The sequence below is a fragment of the Panthera leo genome, chromosome E3 (assembly GCF_018350215.1).
Source record: "Panthera leo isolate Ple1 chromosome E3, P.leo_Ple1_pat1.1, whole genome shotgun sequence".
NCBI classification, from domain to species: Eukaryota; Metazoa; Chordata; class Mammalia; order Carnivora; family Felidae; genus Panthera; species Panthera leo.
In genome coordinates, this window is record NC_056694.1 from 38,761,045 (window position 1) to 38,776,029 (window position 14,985).

Sequence of the window (14,985 nt, forward strand, 5' to 3'; positions counted from 1 at the left end):
CACCCAAGCTTGCTTGTGTGGCAACGGCTCTTCCTGCCCCATTTATTGATGCTGCCCGGGATCTGCGACCCTGGGATGGGCCGTGGCTGAGCCCTGATACAGGGCCCCAGGCCAGCACACTGGAGCTAGGAGCATGCGCTGTGTGGACCAGAGACTGCCTGAGCAGGCACGTCCCCGGCGTGTTGATCGAGCCATCAGAGTATGGCAGTCAGGGTGGAGGGCGGGCCCTCAGCCCACTCAGGTCGTCATGTCTCTGTGCTCGGATGCAGCAGCTGCAGCCCCCCTCCTACCCCTTGGTCCTGGGATAAGGGGCTGCTCTTGTGGTCCAAACCCCTCACTCCACAGTCTCTGGACAGAAAGGAGAAGGCGAAGGTGAGCCTCAGGCTGCTGGGAGGGCTGGCACGCAGAGCAGACACAGGTCAGGAAATAGGGCTGAGGGCCGGGCAAGGCACCCATGAGGTACCTTATGTGTGGGGCAGGGTGGAATGACAGCTCTGGGCCGGTAGAATTCTGTCACAGCAAGACGTGACCCCAGAGTCCCTCTGGCCATACCCTCATAGGTCACAGAAGATAAACTGAGGTCCAGGAAGGAAAGGTTTCCTTCTAGTCTCCACAGTACCCTGAAAGAAGGCAAGGAGGGGAAGCTGAGCTCCGAGGTGTGGGTAGAAGAGGCTGGTCCTCGTCCACAGGGAAGAACGGACAAACAGATGAGGCTCCCAGCTGGCAAGTCCCGTTTGCTGGAAGCATCCGGGGAGTCAGCCCCTTGCACACCAGCAGAAGGAGCGAAGCATGATACTCTTGGTCCTAGAAGACCTTGGAGAGGCCGGCGTAGTGGGCGCCAGGTGGCTCAGTCCGGGGGGCAGGCGTGGCGGGCGGCCCAGAGCAGGTCGGGCACGACGCCCGCGTGCAGCTGGAGGATGGAGCCCACGCTGAGCAGGTGCATGATCTGGTGCGAGTTGCCCCAGTAATCAAAGCGGCCGGGTCCCCAGCGCTCCGGCAGGCGGGCCACGTTCACCAGCCCCCCGAGCAGTGCCAGTGCGTCCATACGCAGGTAGCAGGGCAGGGAGCCCGGAGCCCCAGAGCCCAGGCCCACTCCTCGGGCCCCGAACACCAGGAGGCGGGCGGCAGCCTGCCAACCAAAGGCGCGGAGCCGGGCGCCGGTGGAGGGAGCGGTGAGGGCCCGCCAGCCAGCCACGCCCGACAGCACGGTGTAGCCCACCAGGGCGGCTGGGCGCAGCCAGGGCCTACAGGCCAGGGTGCAGTGGATGATGGGCAGAGCCCCTGCACGGAGGAGAGATACAGGAGAAGGCATGTCAGTCCGGGGGACTGCCTGCCCTTTCCACCCAGGGCTCCCGTGAGTGTCCCCTGCCTCTTCCCACCCCCCCGCCCCCCCCAGCGCCCATCCTTCAAGCCTACCCGCCCCGTCCTTTAGCTCACCGAGGGTGTTGACAAGGCAGACCCCACACATATCCAGGGCAAGGAGCCGAGTATACACAGGGCTGCCCCCTTGGTGGCACATGAAGAGATGATAGAGCACAGAGCCTGTGGGCGGGGCCAGGCAGGCCACACAGTGTGTGCCCCACAGCCAGCCATCCTTGCCCAGCTGCCCCCAAGGCATGGTCATCGGCAGCAGTACCAGGAAGCCTAGGAGGGCCAGCCCTGGGAGAGGGAGACAATGATCCATCACACAGCTTCAGCCAGAGGACAGGTCCTGTCCTCAGGGAGTCTGCGGTCTAGAGATAACACAAGGGATGAGGCAAGACAGATCTTGACAATGCCGTTAGCACACTATCTGACAGAGGCAGGCCCCGCGCCTTCAGTGACTTCAGTGACTTGGCAGAGCTCTCAAGACGCCGGGGGAATAGACACCATTATCCAGTCCACACTTCCAGGTGAAGAAACCGAGTAACTGCCCCAGGTGACCCCGGCAAGGAAGGGGTGGGAGCAGAATAGAACCTGGGCACTCTTAACTCCAAGCTGCTCTCACTCCTAGGCCACATTACCTCCCCAGAGAGCAGGAGCCCCAATCCCCTAAACTCTGTTGTGTTGGCAGAACCCAGAAGGAGGCATGGCCTCAAGCGGAATTCTGAATAGAACATGTGGGCAGTGGTACCAGATCCCAGGGCCACTTAGCTTGCTTCTTTCAACCCCTGTGTCTTCTCTGTAAGTGATCAAACGAGGAGGCTTTGGGCCTTTCTGTCTTCCGGAAAGAAGCAAAGCCAGGCAGGGGAGAGGGGCTGAGAGGAGCTTGTTCCAGCTCCCCAGGCAGCGCTGCCTGCACTCCATTTCTCTCAGTCCCAACCAGGGTGATTCCTACACCCTTCCCTAGGCACTCTGGCATCGCCCTCACAGGGTCAAAGACTGGCACAGCGGACTGGGGCTGTGGCTGCACACTCGGCAAGGTCTGGCCAGGCCACAGTCCCCCCCCGTAAGGCAGGCACCCAGGTTGGGCCCAGCCTGTTCGGGGCCCCTCTCCTGGCCGGGGCAGCCCAAGGACGGGCAGGGCTGTGTCAGCAGAGCAGGGCCGCGGAGGAGGGGCCCCGAGCCTGGGGCGGGGGGTGGGGGGGGTGGAGGAAGGAAGGAGCCGCCACCAGGCGGAGCCCCGTGTGGCTGGGCTGCTCCGGGCCGGCCGAGGGTGGCAGGGCAATTGCGTGCGGAGGGGCTGGGGCCTGGTTTCTTTTCCTCTCCTAATCGAAGTCCACACCCCATCTCCTGGACCAGTGCTGGCGGGGGAGGTGCCCCAGACACAGGGATTATGAAGGGGGTCGGACACCAGACTCCTCCCCGGGGCTCAGAGGGATTAAGCGGACTTGGTCCCTTATGCTGCTTCCTTCGCCTGCCCGGGGGCCCCTGCCCGGGGAGCGGAAGGACAGTTCCGTCTGGGACAATGGCAGCTTTGTCACCACGGCTCCTGGCCGTGCCAGGGCCCAGGCAGACCGGGACCTGAGCACTGGGGCGCTCCTCGGCCTTCCGGCCCCGGCCCGGCGCGGGCAGGGCTACCGCGGGTGTGGGATGCGGGGCGCGGCTCACCGTGCGTGTAGATGTTGCCCAGCTCGTTGTGCAAGTAGAAGAGGCTGCGTAGACAGCCCGAGCCGCTGCTGGCCGGCCGGTAGCCCGTCAGCACGAACTTGTTGAACTGCAGGTGCGGTGGCGAGCTGGCCCAGTCCAGCAGGCGCGGCCCGGCCAGGAACGCCATGGCCCGGCCCGGCGCGGGCGGCCCGCGCTCCCCTCGGCCCCCGGCTTCCTCAGTGCTGCCACAGCGCGCCGAGACTCATCCCGGTGCCCGCCCGCCGCCCAGCGCTGCGTCCGCGCACGCGCCGGGCGGGGGTCCCGGCCCGCGCCCCTCCCGCGCTGCGCACGCGCGGGCCCGGCGCCCCCACGCTGGGGCGGAGGCTGGGGACGCGCGGGGCGCCCGGGCGCAGTGAGACCGGTCCCGCTGGGGAAGGCGCGCCGCAGGGACAGCTCGCGGAGGCGGCAGCGGTCAGTCGTCCCTTCGCAGCCGGGAGGACGGGCGCGGCCGGACGCTGGTGGGGACGCCAGGCTCCGCCCCAGCAGCTCGCCCCCGCCATCCCGCCGGCGTTTCGCGCGCGGTACTCGTGACGTCGACGCTGCGAGGGCCAATGGGCGAGGCTGGCGGGGAAGCCCCACCCACGCCCGCCCAGACTTTAGTGTGATTACCATAATATATGCGCTCCCAGCCTCATTTGCATGGGGTAGCTGTGGGCTTGGGATCCGACGTTCTGGGTCCCAGTGGCTCTGCTGGAGTGACCCCGGCGCCTAGAGTCTGCCGTACGTGCCCGGGCTTTCCGCGCGACCCCCTAGGTCGACGCACCCTTGGGCACTCACCCTCGTCGCCACCAAACCCCACCCCTCACCCGGGCTCTGTCCAAGGTGCTGGCGGTCCCGGACCTTCGGACCAGTCAGGTCTAGAGCCTGCGCGTCCCCACTCCAGCCCGGGGGGTGATCTCCGCCGGCCCGACTCGGCCAGAGCGCAGCAAGCCACGCTGAGTAGCCAGGCCTCACACGTGTGTCTGACGCGCCCAGCGCCCTCGGGCGATGCCCTGCCCTTCAGGCCGGGCTTCTTGTAGCCTGAGCTCGGTCAAACTCTCTCCCTGTTATCGCCCACTGCGAGGCACCTTCGGTTCCACCCAGAAAAGACAGAAACGTAGGGGAAGCTAGGGCAGGAGGTCACGGGAGAAAGGTCCGTCCCTGCCCGAGTTCATTCTAAGGCGGGTCCAGGAATGCATCCCTTTTCCGGCTTAACCCCGCCCACAACCGCTTCCCCCTCCTCCTCCTCTTCCTCCTCCTCCCCTCCTCCCCTTCTCCAGGACCCCGTCCACTCATCCTTCCGCCTCCGCCGTTCCTCGGTCCTAAACTTTCCCGGCAGCTCCCAAGCACTCTAGGCTTGGACCGACCTTACTTTGTATGGATACACCCAACTTTGGCTCATTAACATAACTCTTCTTGTCACGCAAGAACTTGCAGAGAGCCCTGTACCAAAATAGGTCCTTTATTCAGAATCTATGGCTGGCCTTTTGACTACTTTTCTTGACCTCTCACATTTCACTTAGGGCAGCAGTCCAGAACCACCCCAAGAAGTTCTAAAAGCAACCTGAAGTCAGAGACCCCGGTATTAAGGTTTATGAGGGAGGGGAGCCAGATTCCTCTTGCCCTTTGGCCTCAACCATCTGGACCTTCGAGGGTCAGACCAAGTTCTCAGTAATAGCACCAGAGGCTTCTTGTCCAATGTCTGGCCTCCAGGAGATGATCAGAGACCGAGCTGTCCTTACAGGGGCGGAAGGTCAACGTAGAGTGCGGCATGGAGTCTGAGATGTCCATTCCACTGGCAGAGGGTCCAGTGGACCCTAGGGATCCCGAGTCAGAGAGCAGAGATGAGAGAACGCAGGGAACTCTGGCTGGAGGCGCTCAGGGGCCGGTAACTCGCGGCTAGAACCTCAGCCTGAGGGTCCCCAGGGGGACAGGGCAGGGCCACCCCTCGAGGCCGGCGGTACCACACAGCCCAGCTTCTCCCGGGGCCCCGGGAAGGCCCCAACGCCGGGGGCCCTTTTCCCGGAGCCAGCAGACAGCTCCTAGAGAGGGAGCAGATGTCAGCTGAACCCCCAACCAATCTTACCTCCAGCGTCCTGCTCCGCCTGCGATCCCGCGCGCGATTCCCTGTGTGGACGCAAGCCCTTGTCCCTCAAGAACCCGGGATTGCCTCCCAGCCGCGTTCCCCTTGAAAGCCCCAGCTTCCCACCAGGGCCCCCCCCCCCCCCCCCCGGGCACCGAGGCGTCAGGCGCCCAGCTGCGTCCGCCCTCAGGCCCTGCCCCAGCGGGCGCACCGTCGGCGCAGCAGGCGCAGCAGCGACAGCAGCAGCAGCAGCAGCACTGAGACGGCCGTCACTGTCGAGAAGACCCGGGCTGCGGGCACACGGTGCCGTGAGGCAGGGGAGGGGCTGCTCCCCAAACTGCCTCCCGCCACGCGTGCCCGCCTCACCCCCCGTCGCGGCCTCCGGAGCCCCAGGCCGGGGGCTGCAGCTCACGTTGGCCCAGTCAGGGGACGCTGCGGGGGTCTGGGCCGAGCCCTGGGGCGCGCGGTCGTCGGCAGCGTCCTGCAGCCCTGCGGAGAGAAGTGTGAGGCAGGGTGGCGGGGCAGCGGGCGCAGGGCGACGAGGCGGGCTCTCACCGCGGTAGGTGAGCGCGAAGCCCTGCGCGTGGCCGCGCGCGTCGCTGCGGAAGGAGAGCAGCAGCGCGGCGGCGCGCAGGCGCAGGGGCCCGGGCGGCGGCGGGCGGGCGCCGTCGAAGGCGCGGAGCAGGCTGCCCGAGGCGGCGTCCCGCAGCTCCAGCCGGTCGCGCGGGTCGGCCAGCTCGAAGAGGCGGAAGGTGAGCTCCAGCGCGGCGCCCGGCGGGCTCAGCGCCCAGCTGCAGTTCCGGTCCGGCCCGTACTCGTCCGGGAAGTCCGGGGAGTAGATGACGCCCTGCGGAGCCGTCCAGTTCCCCTGGCAGGAGCCCACGGACACTGTGGGCGGGGCCGGTGGTCAGGACCCCGAGGCCCGCGGGCTCTTCCTTCACGGGGCGGGCCGCCTGCCCCTCCCCGCTGGACCGCGACCCCAGACCTGCCCCACCGCCCCCTCGAGCCGGGTCCTACTCCTTCCGCGAACCGCGAATCCCCTCCTCGCGTCCCGCCCCCAACTCCACGCCCCGCCCCTGACCCCCCAGGTGCGGAGCCTGCCCTCCACCCCACTCCCCTTCTCGGGCCCCGCCCCCAGCGTACGGCTTCCCCCTCCCAGATTCCGCCCCCTACCGGGGCGTGGCACCCCGGGACCCACCCAGACCCTCTCCCCTCACCGCCCAGGCCCCCCTTCCCCGCCCACTCCTCACCTTCGTAGATGCCCAGACGCCCATCGCCGCCGCACAGCTGGCCCGGGTGGCCGAAGCAAATCTGGTCGCAGTCGGTAGCTGGGGCCGGGCGTCCCCGGTCCAGGTCGCTCTCAGAGCCACAGAAGCAGGCGTAGCCAGCCTCCACGCCCGCCAGCTGGGGGCACAGACTAGGTGACCCAAGAGGCAGGGGTTGGGGTAGGGGTGGGTCCTACGGTCAGGGTCATAAGTGGGAATCGGGCAGGAGACTCCAAAATCAGCGTCAGGGTTTGACGTCAGAGTGGGAGTTGATTTGGGTCCTGAGGTCTAGGTCAGGGGTCACTGTTCTGAGCCGGAGGGGGGAGGGGCAGTACCTGGTAGCCCTTCATGCGGCAGAAGCGAAGGCACACCTGGACCGTGAGCTTCGTTGAGGTCCCGCTGGGGCCGCTGAGGGCCGGGGGTGCCCCCGAATCCACGAAGCAGCCCAGGTACCCGGGCACTGAGGGGGCAGCAGAGTCCGGCTTTGTCCGGTGCCTCCAAAAGAGAACTCTACCCAGGCAGCCCAGCCTTCCTACCCTTGTCCAGCCCGGCCCACTCACTGTGACACGTGGGGATGTCGCAGTAGCGCCAATAGATGCCCTCCTCTGTCTCGGCTACGTAGCACCACGGCTGCACGTCACCGTCGGGGTTCCTGCCGGTGGGGGAGAAGTCGTCTGGATCCACCCCAAGGGCTGCAAGCCCCAGGCCCCACCCCACAGCCTTTCTGCAGAATGGCCATCGTGTGTGTTAGATCTGGTTTGTGTGCTCCTCTCCTTTGTCACTGTCACACAGATTCTGGCTTGTCCCACCTGTTTGTGGCTGTCGACTCCGGAGGGGATGGTGGGAAGTCCTTAAGGGGCACCTGGGTGGGGTGGCTCAGTCGGTTAAGGGACCGATCTTTGGTTTCAGCTCAGGTCATGATCCTACAGTTTTTGAGTCCGAACCCCAAGTGGGGCTCTGTGCTGACAGCGTGCAGCCTGCTTAGGATTCTGGCTCCCTCTCGCTCTTCCCTTCCCCTGCTCGCTCTCTCTCTCTCAAACAAATAAATTAACTAATAAACTATTTTTTTAAAGGAGGGGCATTGAGGGCATATTTTGGGCTTCAGATGTTGCTAGGACGTGACCTTATACATGAGGACTTTGAAGCCACCTGCAGTGTTCGTCCCCAACCCTGCCTTGGGCCTCGGCCACCTCCCTTGGCTTGCAACCCTGCTTTAAAGCAAAAGTGGTGAGCCCCGAGCTTTGTGGTGTCCTCTCGCTCCGCTGGGTCCCTGCGGGTCCAGACAGCAGTTGTGGCTCTGAACGTCCCCCCACCCAATCCCTCTGTCACCGAGAGTAGAAGTCGTACCGCAGGGGCTGGACCCTCCACCCCGGGGCTCGCCCTCTGACTGGGTCCCGCCTACACAGGCTCCTTGAATGCCCAGGCCTGACCCTAGGCTCTGCAGCGTTTGGGCACCTAAACGTCCCTTAAATGTCCTGAGCGGCCAGCCCCGCCCCCAGAACGGGCTAGGCCTGGTCCCTCGCCTAGGCTCTGCTCCCAGACCCTCGGGGTGGCCCTCGCATCCGCCCAGCCAAGACCTCCGTCCCACCCACACCGAGGCCCGGCCCCGGGCGGAGGCCTGCAATAGTGCGCCCAGTCCCGGGCCCAGCGCAGGCCCCGCCCCTCACCGGCAGAAGTTGTGCGGGCCCAGCCCCCACCGGCCCTGGGGGTCGCTGGCGCTGCTGTAGCTGTGCTGCTGCGTCTGGTCCCAGAAGAGGCACGGGCGGCCGGCCCCGCGCGGACCCGTGCGGTTCTGGTGGCCGCGGTAGTCGGCGCCATTCACCTGGAAGCACTCGGACAGGCCTGCGAGGCGACCGCGGGGGCTGGGGAGGTCCCGACCTTCTCCCGCGTTTTCACCGCCCCCCCCCCCCACTCTAACTCCCGCCCGGCTCCCCCGTCCGCGCCCCCGGCGCCTGCGGGGCCCCGGGGCTCAGCTCCTCCCGCCACCTGCTCTGCCCCCTCCTCCGCTTCGGGACCGGCTCCTAGGCAGGCAGGCAGAGGAGAGAGCGGTGACCACGGTCCAGTCGCGGGGGCGGGACTCACCTGGGCTGTGCAGGCTCCCCGCGGAGGCCCCGCGGGGCGGCAGCGGCGGGAGGAAGAGCAGGAGAAGCAGGAGGCCCTGCGGGGCCCGTGTCTCCATCGCCCCCAGTCCAAGAGAGGTTGCCCTGGCCCGCACACGGCCCACGCCACCCCCGGGGTCGCTCCGGGGTCTTCCAGGCGACCTGGGGGGCGTTGTCCTCTGACAGCCTGTTCGCGCCCCGCTCTGGGCGGCGCTCTCCGTCTGGAGCGGTGAACCCTCTCCCGCGAGTATTTGCCTCCAGGGTTTCTGCCCCAGGAGGCGTCTCTTTGCCCCCGTGTCCCCTCTGGCTGTCCCCGGGGTTCTCTGGCCAGGGGCGGTCTCCGTCACCGCCTCTTAGTGCTGGGGCGGCGGGTGGGGGGGGGGGGGGACTTGCCCTCGCGTCCACACCCGCCCTCTCCCGCGGCGCCCTGCTCTCCCTCGCTCAGGTCTCTAACGCACTGGCTCCTGCCCCCTCGCGTCCCTCTGTGGGTCCCTCCCCCTTGGGTCCCTCCCTCCCCACCCCATCCCCCCGAGGCCGGGAAGCCCCGCCCGAGACTGGAGCGGAGGCAGCAGGTCCAGACGCCTCCCACGCCAACCCCCCCCCCCCCCCCCCCGCCAACACACTGCCCCGGGACCCTCGGTGTCCCAGCACGCTTCTCCTCTCCCCTCCCCCTCTCAAAGTCCGTGCAGGTTCTAGGGGTGTGTGGAGGAGGAAAGGCCAGGCTGGTGGACAGAGGGACCCCGGTGGCGGTGAAACACGCCCCTCTCCCAAGTACCGAATGGCTCCGGCCGGACGGAGGAAGCGCCACTCCCGGCGCCCGCACCCGCGGGGATGGTGGACGCTCAATCCCGGACAGGCAGGGGCAGCTGGTGTCTGGGGAGGAAGGCAGCTGCGCCCCCGGTCCCAGCCTGTCCCCTCCTCTCTTCCCCCTTCTTTCCGTAGGACCCCCAGCCCAGGCTCGCCGGAGCCCTCGCAGCGCGGCGGAATTCCCCCAGCGGAGCCCCCCCGCAACCCCAACCTGGCGGGGGAGGGGGAGGGGAGCAGGCCCGGGCAGGCGTGGGGGGAAATTCCCCGCCCCCTCCCCGGGCCCGACTCCTGCGAATCCTCTGATCTCCCAGCGCCGCCCGCCGGCTGCCCCCAGGGCTTGGGGGGAGGCCAGCGCAGGTGCGTGGGAGGGCGGGGGCGGGGGCCGGGGCGGAGGGGGGTGGTGGCCGGGCCCGAGCGGCCCCGCCCCGCCCACCTCCCTCGCCCCTCAACCCAGCCTCCCCACCTCTCCCCGGGCCCTCACCAGGCGGTTCAGCCGGGACGGACCAGTCCCCGCCCCGCAGACAGGGTGGCTCAGGGCGGATTCTAGCAAGGCCAAGGTGCGGGAGGCGGTGACGCGACCGGCGGAGACCTAGCGGTTAGCGCCCCACGATGAGGCTCTGGGATCCTAGGGCGGGCAGCCCACGGAGTGAACGTTGGAAGGAGGTGGGCTTGCTGAGACTCGAAGCCGTCGCGGGATTCGCCTCCTGAGGGAAGCCCTCTCGGCAGCCAGGCTGGCCAAGGCTCGCCTCCCACTTTCCAGGCCCCGTGGAGCACCGGGATGGGAGTCTCACCCGCGTGTGCTAGCTGCGCACAGAGAATCTAAGCCGCCCCCCCCCCGCCCCCCAACCAGGGAGCGGAGGGTCGCCACCCTTTGGCCTGGCCCCCTTCTCCTCCTCTCCTCGGGGTAGGGAGAGGGGCAGTGCTGCTGGGGCCTGTTGGGGTCCTCCCAACTCTGCAGGCCTGGGCCACGGCCTGGGCCACGGAGGTGCGTGGGGAGCCTCACCTTCAGGGCCACAGGCCGCCCAGGAAAGGCCTAGGTGGGGTCAGGGAGGGGACAGTAGGGGGAGTAGAGTAGGAGGTGGGCCCTTCCCTGGCAGGGCCGGCCAAGCTGTCCGTCCAGTCTACTGTCCTAGGGACTCTCACCACCCGAGGGGGCCCCTGTCTCCCGCACAGGGGATCCTGGATGACAAGGAGGGGGGCTCGGTTCCAGGCCCGCCGGCCCTGAGATGAGGGGCAGTGTCCTCATTGCCAGCTCCAGTCCCGGGTGGCTCACAGAACCCCAGACTGAAGAAGACCTTGACCTTCACCCTGTCACTTGCAAGGAGCTCAGAGAGGCTGAAGGCCCCCAGAGTCTCGGTCAGGACTTAGTCCGTCCAAAACCAACAGCGCTTCTGCTGTGGGAGGGCTGGGCCACCTCCTGCCTACTCAGGCCCTCCACCTGTGTTTACTGATCCTGGTTCCTCCAGCTCCTGTGCAAACAGCTGAACTGAATTTCAGCAAACAGCTGAAATGAATTTCCCTGTGTCCCCTGCATTCGACTATGGGGGTGAGTTCAGGCCGATGGGGCGTGGGCAGGAGTGGTGCCTCTCATAAGGCAAAGTGGGGGCCCGGGGCCAGCAGCATTAGCACCACGGAGCAGCTCGTTAGAAATGCAGATTCTCAGGCTCCACCCCCGGCCTCCTTCATCAGAACCTGTATTTAACAAGATCTCCAGGTTTGGAAAGCGCACGCGCAGGCCCCTGCCGGGGCTGTCTCTCCTCCCTTCAGCAACCAGACGCGGGAGATGCCAGGGGCCTGGGGCAGGGTGGAAGGAGCTGGATTCCTGAGCGACCCTGTGGAAGGTGCCCACTAACCGGAAGCGTCAGGAGGCGGGAGAGGTAAACAAACATCAGCTGCGTAGCCGCTGAGATCGGAAGTTTGCTGGTTATAGGGACCCGCACAACCTCCCCTCCACCGATACACCCTCCTGCCCCCAGCCGGTTCCTGGGGCGTCCGGACAAAGGCCCACAGACTGGGGGCTTTAACAGCAGAGATGTGTTGCCTCGAGGTCTGCAGGCTGGGACCCTGGGACTCAGCCATCAGCAGAGCCCATTCCTTCTGGGAGCCGTGAGTGGGCGTTTGTCCGATGCCTCTCGACTGGATGCTGGATGTCAGTTGTCATCCTCGGTGTTCCTCGGCTTCTAGAATCATCACGTCCACCTCGGCCTCCATCTTTGCCCGGCGCTCTCCCCGCGTGTGGGGGGTCTGGGTCCAGATGTCTGTGCCCGGCCCCTGCCAGTGTGACCGCACCTTGACTGATCACCTCCGCAGTGACCTGTTCGCTCATGGGATCACGTTCTGTGGTGCTGGGGGTTGGATCCGAGCCATGAACCGGGGGGGCAGGGAGAGCACAAGTGCACTTCTGGCTCTGGCGTCTCTTGATTATCTCTCGTCCCTTTCCCATCCGTGCGGCCTCCGCCAGAGTCTGGGCCACTGCCGTCAAATCACACTCCAGCCTGACGACCGGCCCCCCACGCTTACCCTCCACACCCCTCTGGCAGCCGGAGTCTTTGGGGGGGAGCATTTACGGCGAGCACCTTCTGGCTCTTGGCATGTGCTCGTTCTTCTTCTTCTTTTGTTAATGTTTATTTTTATTTTGGGGAGGGAGAGCGCAAGCGGGGGAGGGACGGGGCGGGGGACATAGGATCTGAAGATGGCTCCACGCTGACAGCAGAGAGCCCGATGCGGGGCTCAAACACGCAAACCGAGCCGTGAGATCGTCACCTGAGCCGAAGTCGGACGCCCAACCGACTGACCCACCCAGGCGCCCCTCATTCTCCTTTTTTTTCAGTGGGAAATAACACCTAACATTGAGTCTACATTCTTCGCTCTTTCCAAGTGAACCGTTCAGGGCGCCTGGGTGGCTCGCTCGGTTGAGTGTCAACTTCAGCTCAGGTCACGATCTCGCGGTTCGGGGGTTCGAGCCCCGCGTGGGGCTCTGTGCTGACGGCTCGGAGACTGGAGCTGCTTCCGGTTCTGTGTCTCCCTCTCTCCCCGCCCTTCCCCCAGTCGCACTGTCTCTCTCTGTCTCTCAAAAATGAATAAATTGTTACAAAAAAAAGTTTTAAAAAACGAACAGTTCAATAGCGTTAATAGCATTCACATCACTGTGCGATGGCCCTGGGACCTCTTCGTCTTGTAGCACTGAAGCTCCCCCTTCCCAGCCCCCACCCTCCTGGAAGCTACCTTTCTAGTTTCGGTTTCTATGATTTTTGGCTGTAAATATTCCATATAAGTGAGATCACACAGTACTTGACCTTTTGTGACTGGCTTGTTCCACTTCACATAACGTCCCCCGGGTTCATCCGTGTCATGGCACATGATTTCCCTCCTTTTAAAGGCCGCGTAATATTCCACGGTGTGGATGGACCCGAGCAGGACCCTGACAGGGTCCTCACGGCCCACCCCTCCTCTCTTACTCAGTCACGTCTTTATCTTTTTTTTTTTTTTCAATTTTTTAAAATGTTTCTATTTATTTTTGACTCAGAGAGAGACAGCGTGAGCAGGGGAGGGGCAGAGAGAGAGGGAGACACAGAATCCGAAACAGGCTCCAGGCTCTGAGCTGTCAACACAGAGCCCGACGCGGGGCTCGAACTCACGGATCGTGAGGTCATGACCTGAGACGAAGTTGGCCGCTTAACCGACTGAGCCACCCAGGTGCCTTCAGTCACATCTTTAATAAGTATTTTCTGTGCACTTGCTATGTGCTAGGCAAATACTCCTTTCTCCAAAGCGTCGGGGGTGAGACACTAGAGCCCAAGGCTCAAGCCAGGGCCTTATTTCCAAAGCGGAGGGGCCCTTCTAGTGCCCTCAGAGCCCTCAGGGGGACAGTGGGGTCGGCAGCCAGGAGGCTCTGGGCTCTGCAGAGCTGTGCTGAGGGTGCAGCCTAAGGCCACGGGCCGCCCTGTCGTTGGTTGGCCTCCAGAGGAGCCCCCGCCCCCCACCCCCCCATCGCCACCACTGGTACCTCTGGCTTTTGGTCCTTGAACCAGGCAGTCATACTCGATGTGGACACCAGGGAGCAAACACCTGAGGCAGGTGTTGCACGGTGGGATTGCATTCTAGGAAAGCCCCTGGCTGTCACGGGGATGGGTTGCAGACAGGCGACGCCGGAGGCTGCCGTGGTCCTGCAGGCAGGCGGCCGGGGCTCTCGGTGACTCAGTGGGCTTGGAACGAGGCTGTCCGTCAACGCGAGGACCAGCTAGAGAGGCGTCTGGACTCTACGAGCGCCTTACCTGGGGCTGAGGGGTGAACGCGTCCCTCCAACATTCACATGCTGAAACCCAATGACCGGCGATGGTAAGAGGAGGGGGAGCGTAGCCTCACGACGGACTGGCGCCCTCTGAGGCCGGCGGGTTAGCTAGTCAGTCCCCACCCCAGCCCGTGTGACGACACAGCAAGGTCACACTCTGATCTCCGGCCTCTCGCCTCCAGAACCTCGAGGAATAAATGTTGATTGCTCGGTATTTGTTATGGCGGCCTGCGTGGCCCAGTCGCCTGGATTCCTCAGAACCTCCCAGCGCCAGAGAGAGGAACCGCATGGGGCTTAGCGCGTAGCGACAGAAACAAGAAGAGTGAATGATGCTAAGGGATCTGGGGTTTCCGTTCAGGGGGACGAATACTCTGGAATTAGACTGGTGAATATACTAGGAGCCGCTGAGTCATACACGTTGAGGGGGTGAATTGCAGGGTGCGTGGACAGGGTGCCACTGGTGGGCAGGACATAGGGACGGGGACATCGAGGACAGCTCTGGGTTTCTCCTTGTGCGGTGGAACCATCCGACGAGGATGACGACAGCTTCCCTCTGCTGCCTGTGCCTGGCGCTCACGGGTTACCCAGGGCCATGGCCACGGAGGCAGCGGGGCACGCAGGTCCCAGAAAAAGGGCCAGCTGGTGCTGCGGGGGGACCAATTGTGGACCCTCAAAGCGGCTGGGCAGAAAAGGGCCGAGGTCCGGTCCCCAGAAACACCAACCACCCAGCTTATAGGTCGGGTGGGGGCAGAGGGACCCTCCAGGGAGGCTGGGACCGGCTGCAGGGAGGTAGGCAGGGGACTGAGGGGAGGTGTCCCGGGGAGGGGCGGGAGGGGGCGGTCAGTGCCCGAGGGTGAGCTCTGAGAAGCATCTCCCGGCTTTTAGGCACGAGGAAGTCCTTGGAGCCACCGTCCTGCAGGAAGGACATGGGGACCAGAGGCTGGGCTGGGGCCAAGGGGAGTGGACCCATGAGAAGCATTTCGGTGACGCTCACCTTGCAGCCCTGGGGGACAGGAACGGGGGGCCGGAGCACCTATGGCCGGCCACTGCTCCCCCTTTTAAAAATTTGTGTTCCTTGTTGATACTTTTGTTCTTCCTAGTGAACTTAAAAAAAAAATCATCATTGAAACATAATTTCACGATTGCTGCCCTCTGTCACACAAAGGGGCACAGAAGCACACTGTCGCCCAGCTGGTAGCTGGGTCAGTTGATAGGCCACTTACTCGCCTGGGAAGGTAGCCAGGGTCTAAATTGGGGGTCTAAGTCGCTCTGTCCTCGGGGAAGCCGTTTCCATTTTAAGCTTGTCTCAGTTTACGGGAACGAGGCAGGGCCGGGGTGAGAGGCTGCGGCAGAGAATCAAGGCCTCTCTTCCCTGCAGGCTTGGAGCAGACC

At 64.8% G+C, this 14,985-nt stretch overlaps 2 protein-coding genes across 6 annotated transcripts; both read right to left on the bottom strand.

The window, feature by feature from the left end:
* Window positions 1-2: 2 nt before the first annotated feature.
* Window positions 3-3,261, bottom strand: PAQR4 (progestin and adipoQ receptor family member 4). Of its 2 annotated transcripts, none has more exons than XM_042922252.1 (3): window positions 3,031-3,261; window positions 1,438-1,659; window positions 3-1,281 (listed from the first exon to the last, which is right to left on the bottom strand). In XM_042922252.1, exons 1-3 carry the CDS (start codon window positions 3,194-3,196, stop codon window positions 848-850), a joined length of 822 nt encoding a protein of 273 aa, XP_042778186.1. In that variant the 5' UTR covers window positions 3,197-3,261; the 3' UTR covers window positions 3-847. The 2 variants fall into 2 exon arrangements, with proteins under 2 accessions (XP_042778186.1, XP_042778187.1); XM_042922253.1 differs by having other exon boundaries at window positions 1,438-1,733; window positions 3,031-3,100.
* Window positions 3,262-4,496: 1,235 nt separating this feature from the next.
* On the bottom strand, window positions 4,497-8,702 carry KREMEN2 (kringle containing transmembrane protein 2). 4 transcript variants are annotated; one of them, XM_042922138.1, is made up of 9 exons: window positions 8,479-8,702; window positions 8,064-8,238; window positions 6,957-7,048; window positions 6,732-6,856; window positions 6,382-6,418; window positions 5,687-6,019; window positions 5,498-5,620; window positions 5,343-5,421; window positions 4,497-5,090 (listed from the first exon to the last, which is right to left on the bottom strand). In XM_042922138.1, exons 1-9 carry the CDS (start codon window positions 8,573-8,575, stop codon window positions 4,880-4,882), a joined length of 1,272 nt encoding a protein of 423 aa, XP_042778072.1. In that variant the 5' UTR covers window positions 8,576-8,702; the 3' UTR covers window positions 4,497-4,879. The 4 variants fall into 4 exon arrangements, with proteins under 4 accessions (XP_042778072.1, XP_042778071.1, XP_042778074.1 ...); XM_042922137.1 differs by having other exon boundaries at window positions 6,382-6,535; XM_042922140.1 differs by lacking the exon at window positions 5,343-5,421 and having other exon boundaries at window positions 4,882-5,090.
* Window positions 8,703-14,985: the final 6,283 nt, after the last annotated feature.

Coding starts and splice junctions, on each gene's coding strand:
- PAQR4 (XM_042922252.1), bottom strand. CDS start 3,196: ATGGCGTTCCTGGCCGGGCCGCGCCTGCTGGACTGGGCCAGCTCGCCA. Junction 1,660..3,030: donor GGGCAACATCTACACGCACG/GTGAGCCGCGCC, acceptor TCCCTCTCCCAG/GGCTGGCCCTCCTAGGCTTC. Junction 1,282..1,437: donor CTGCCTTGTCAACACCCTCG/GTGAGCTAAAGG, acceptor TCCTCCGTGCAG/GGGCTCTGCCCATCATCCAC.
- KREMEN2 (XM_042922137.1), bottom strand. CDS start 8,575: ATGGAGACACGGGCCCCGCAGGGCCTCCTGCTTCTCCTGCTCTTCCTC. Junction 6,536..6,731: donor GCCGCATGAAGGGCTACCAG/GTACTGCCCCTC, acceptor CTGTGCCCCCAG/CTGGCGGGCGTGGAGGCTGG. Junction 6,020..6,381: donor GCGTCTGGGCATCTACGAAG/GTGAGGAGTGGG, acceptor CCCCGCCCACAG/TGTCCGTGGGCTCCTGCCAG.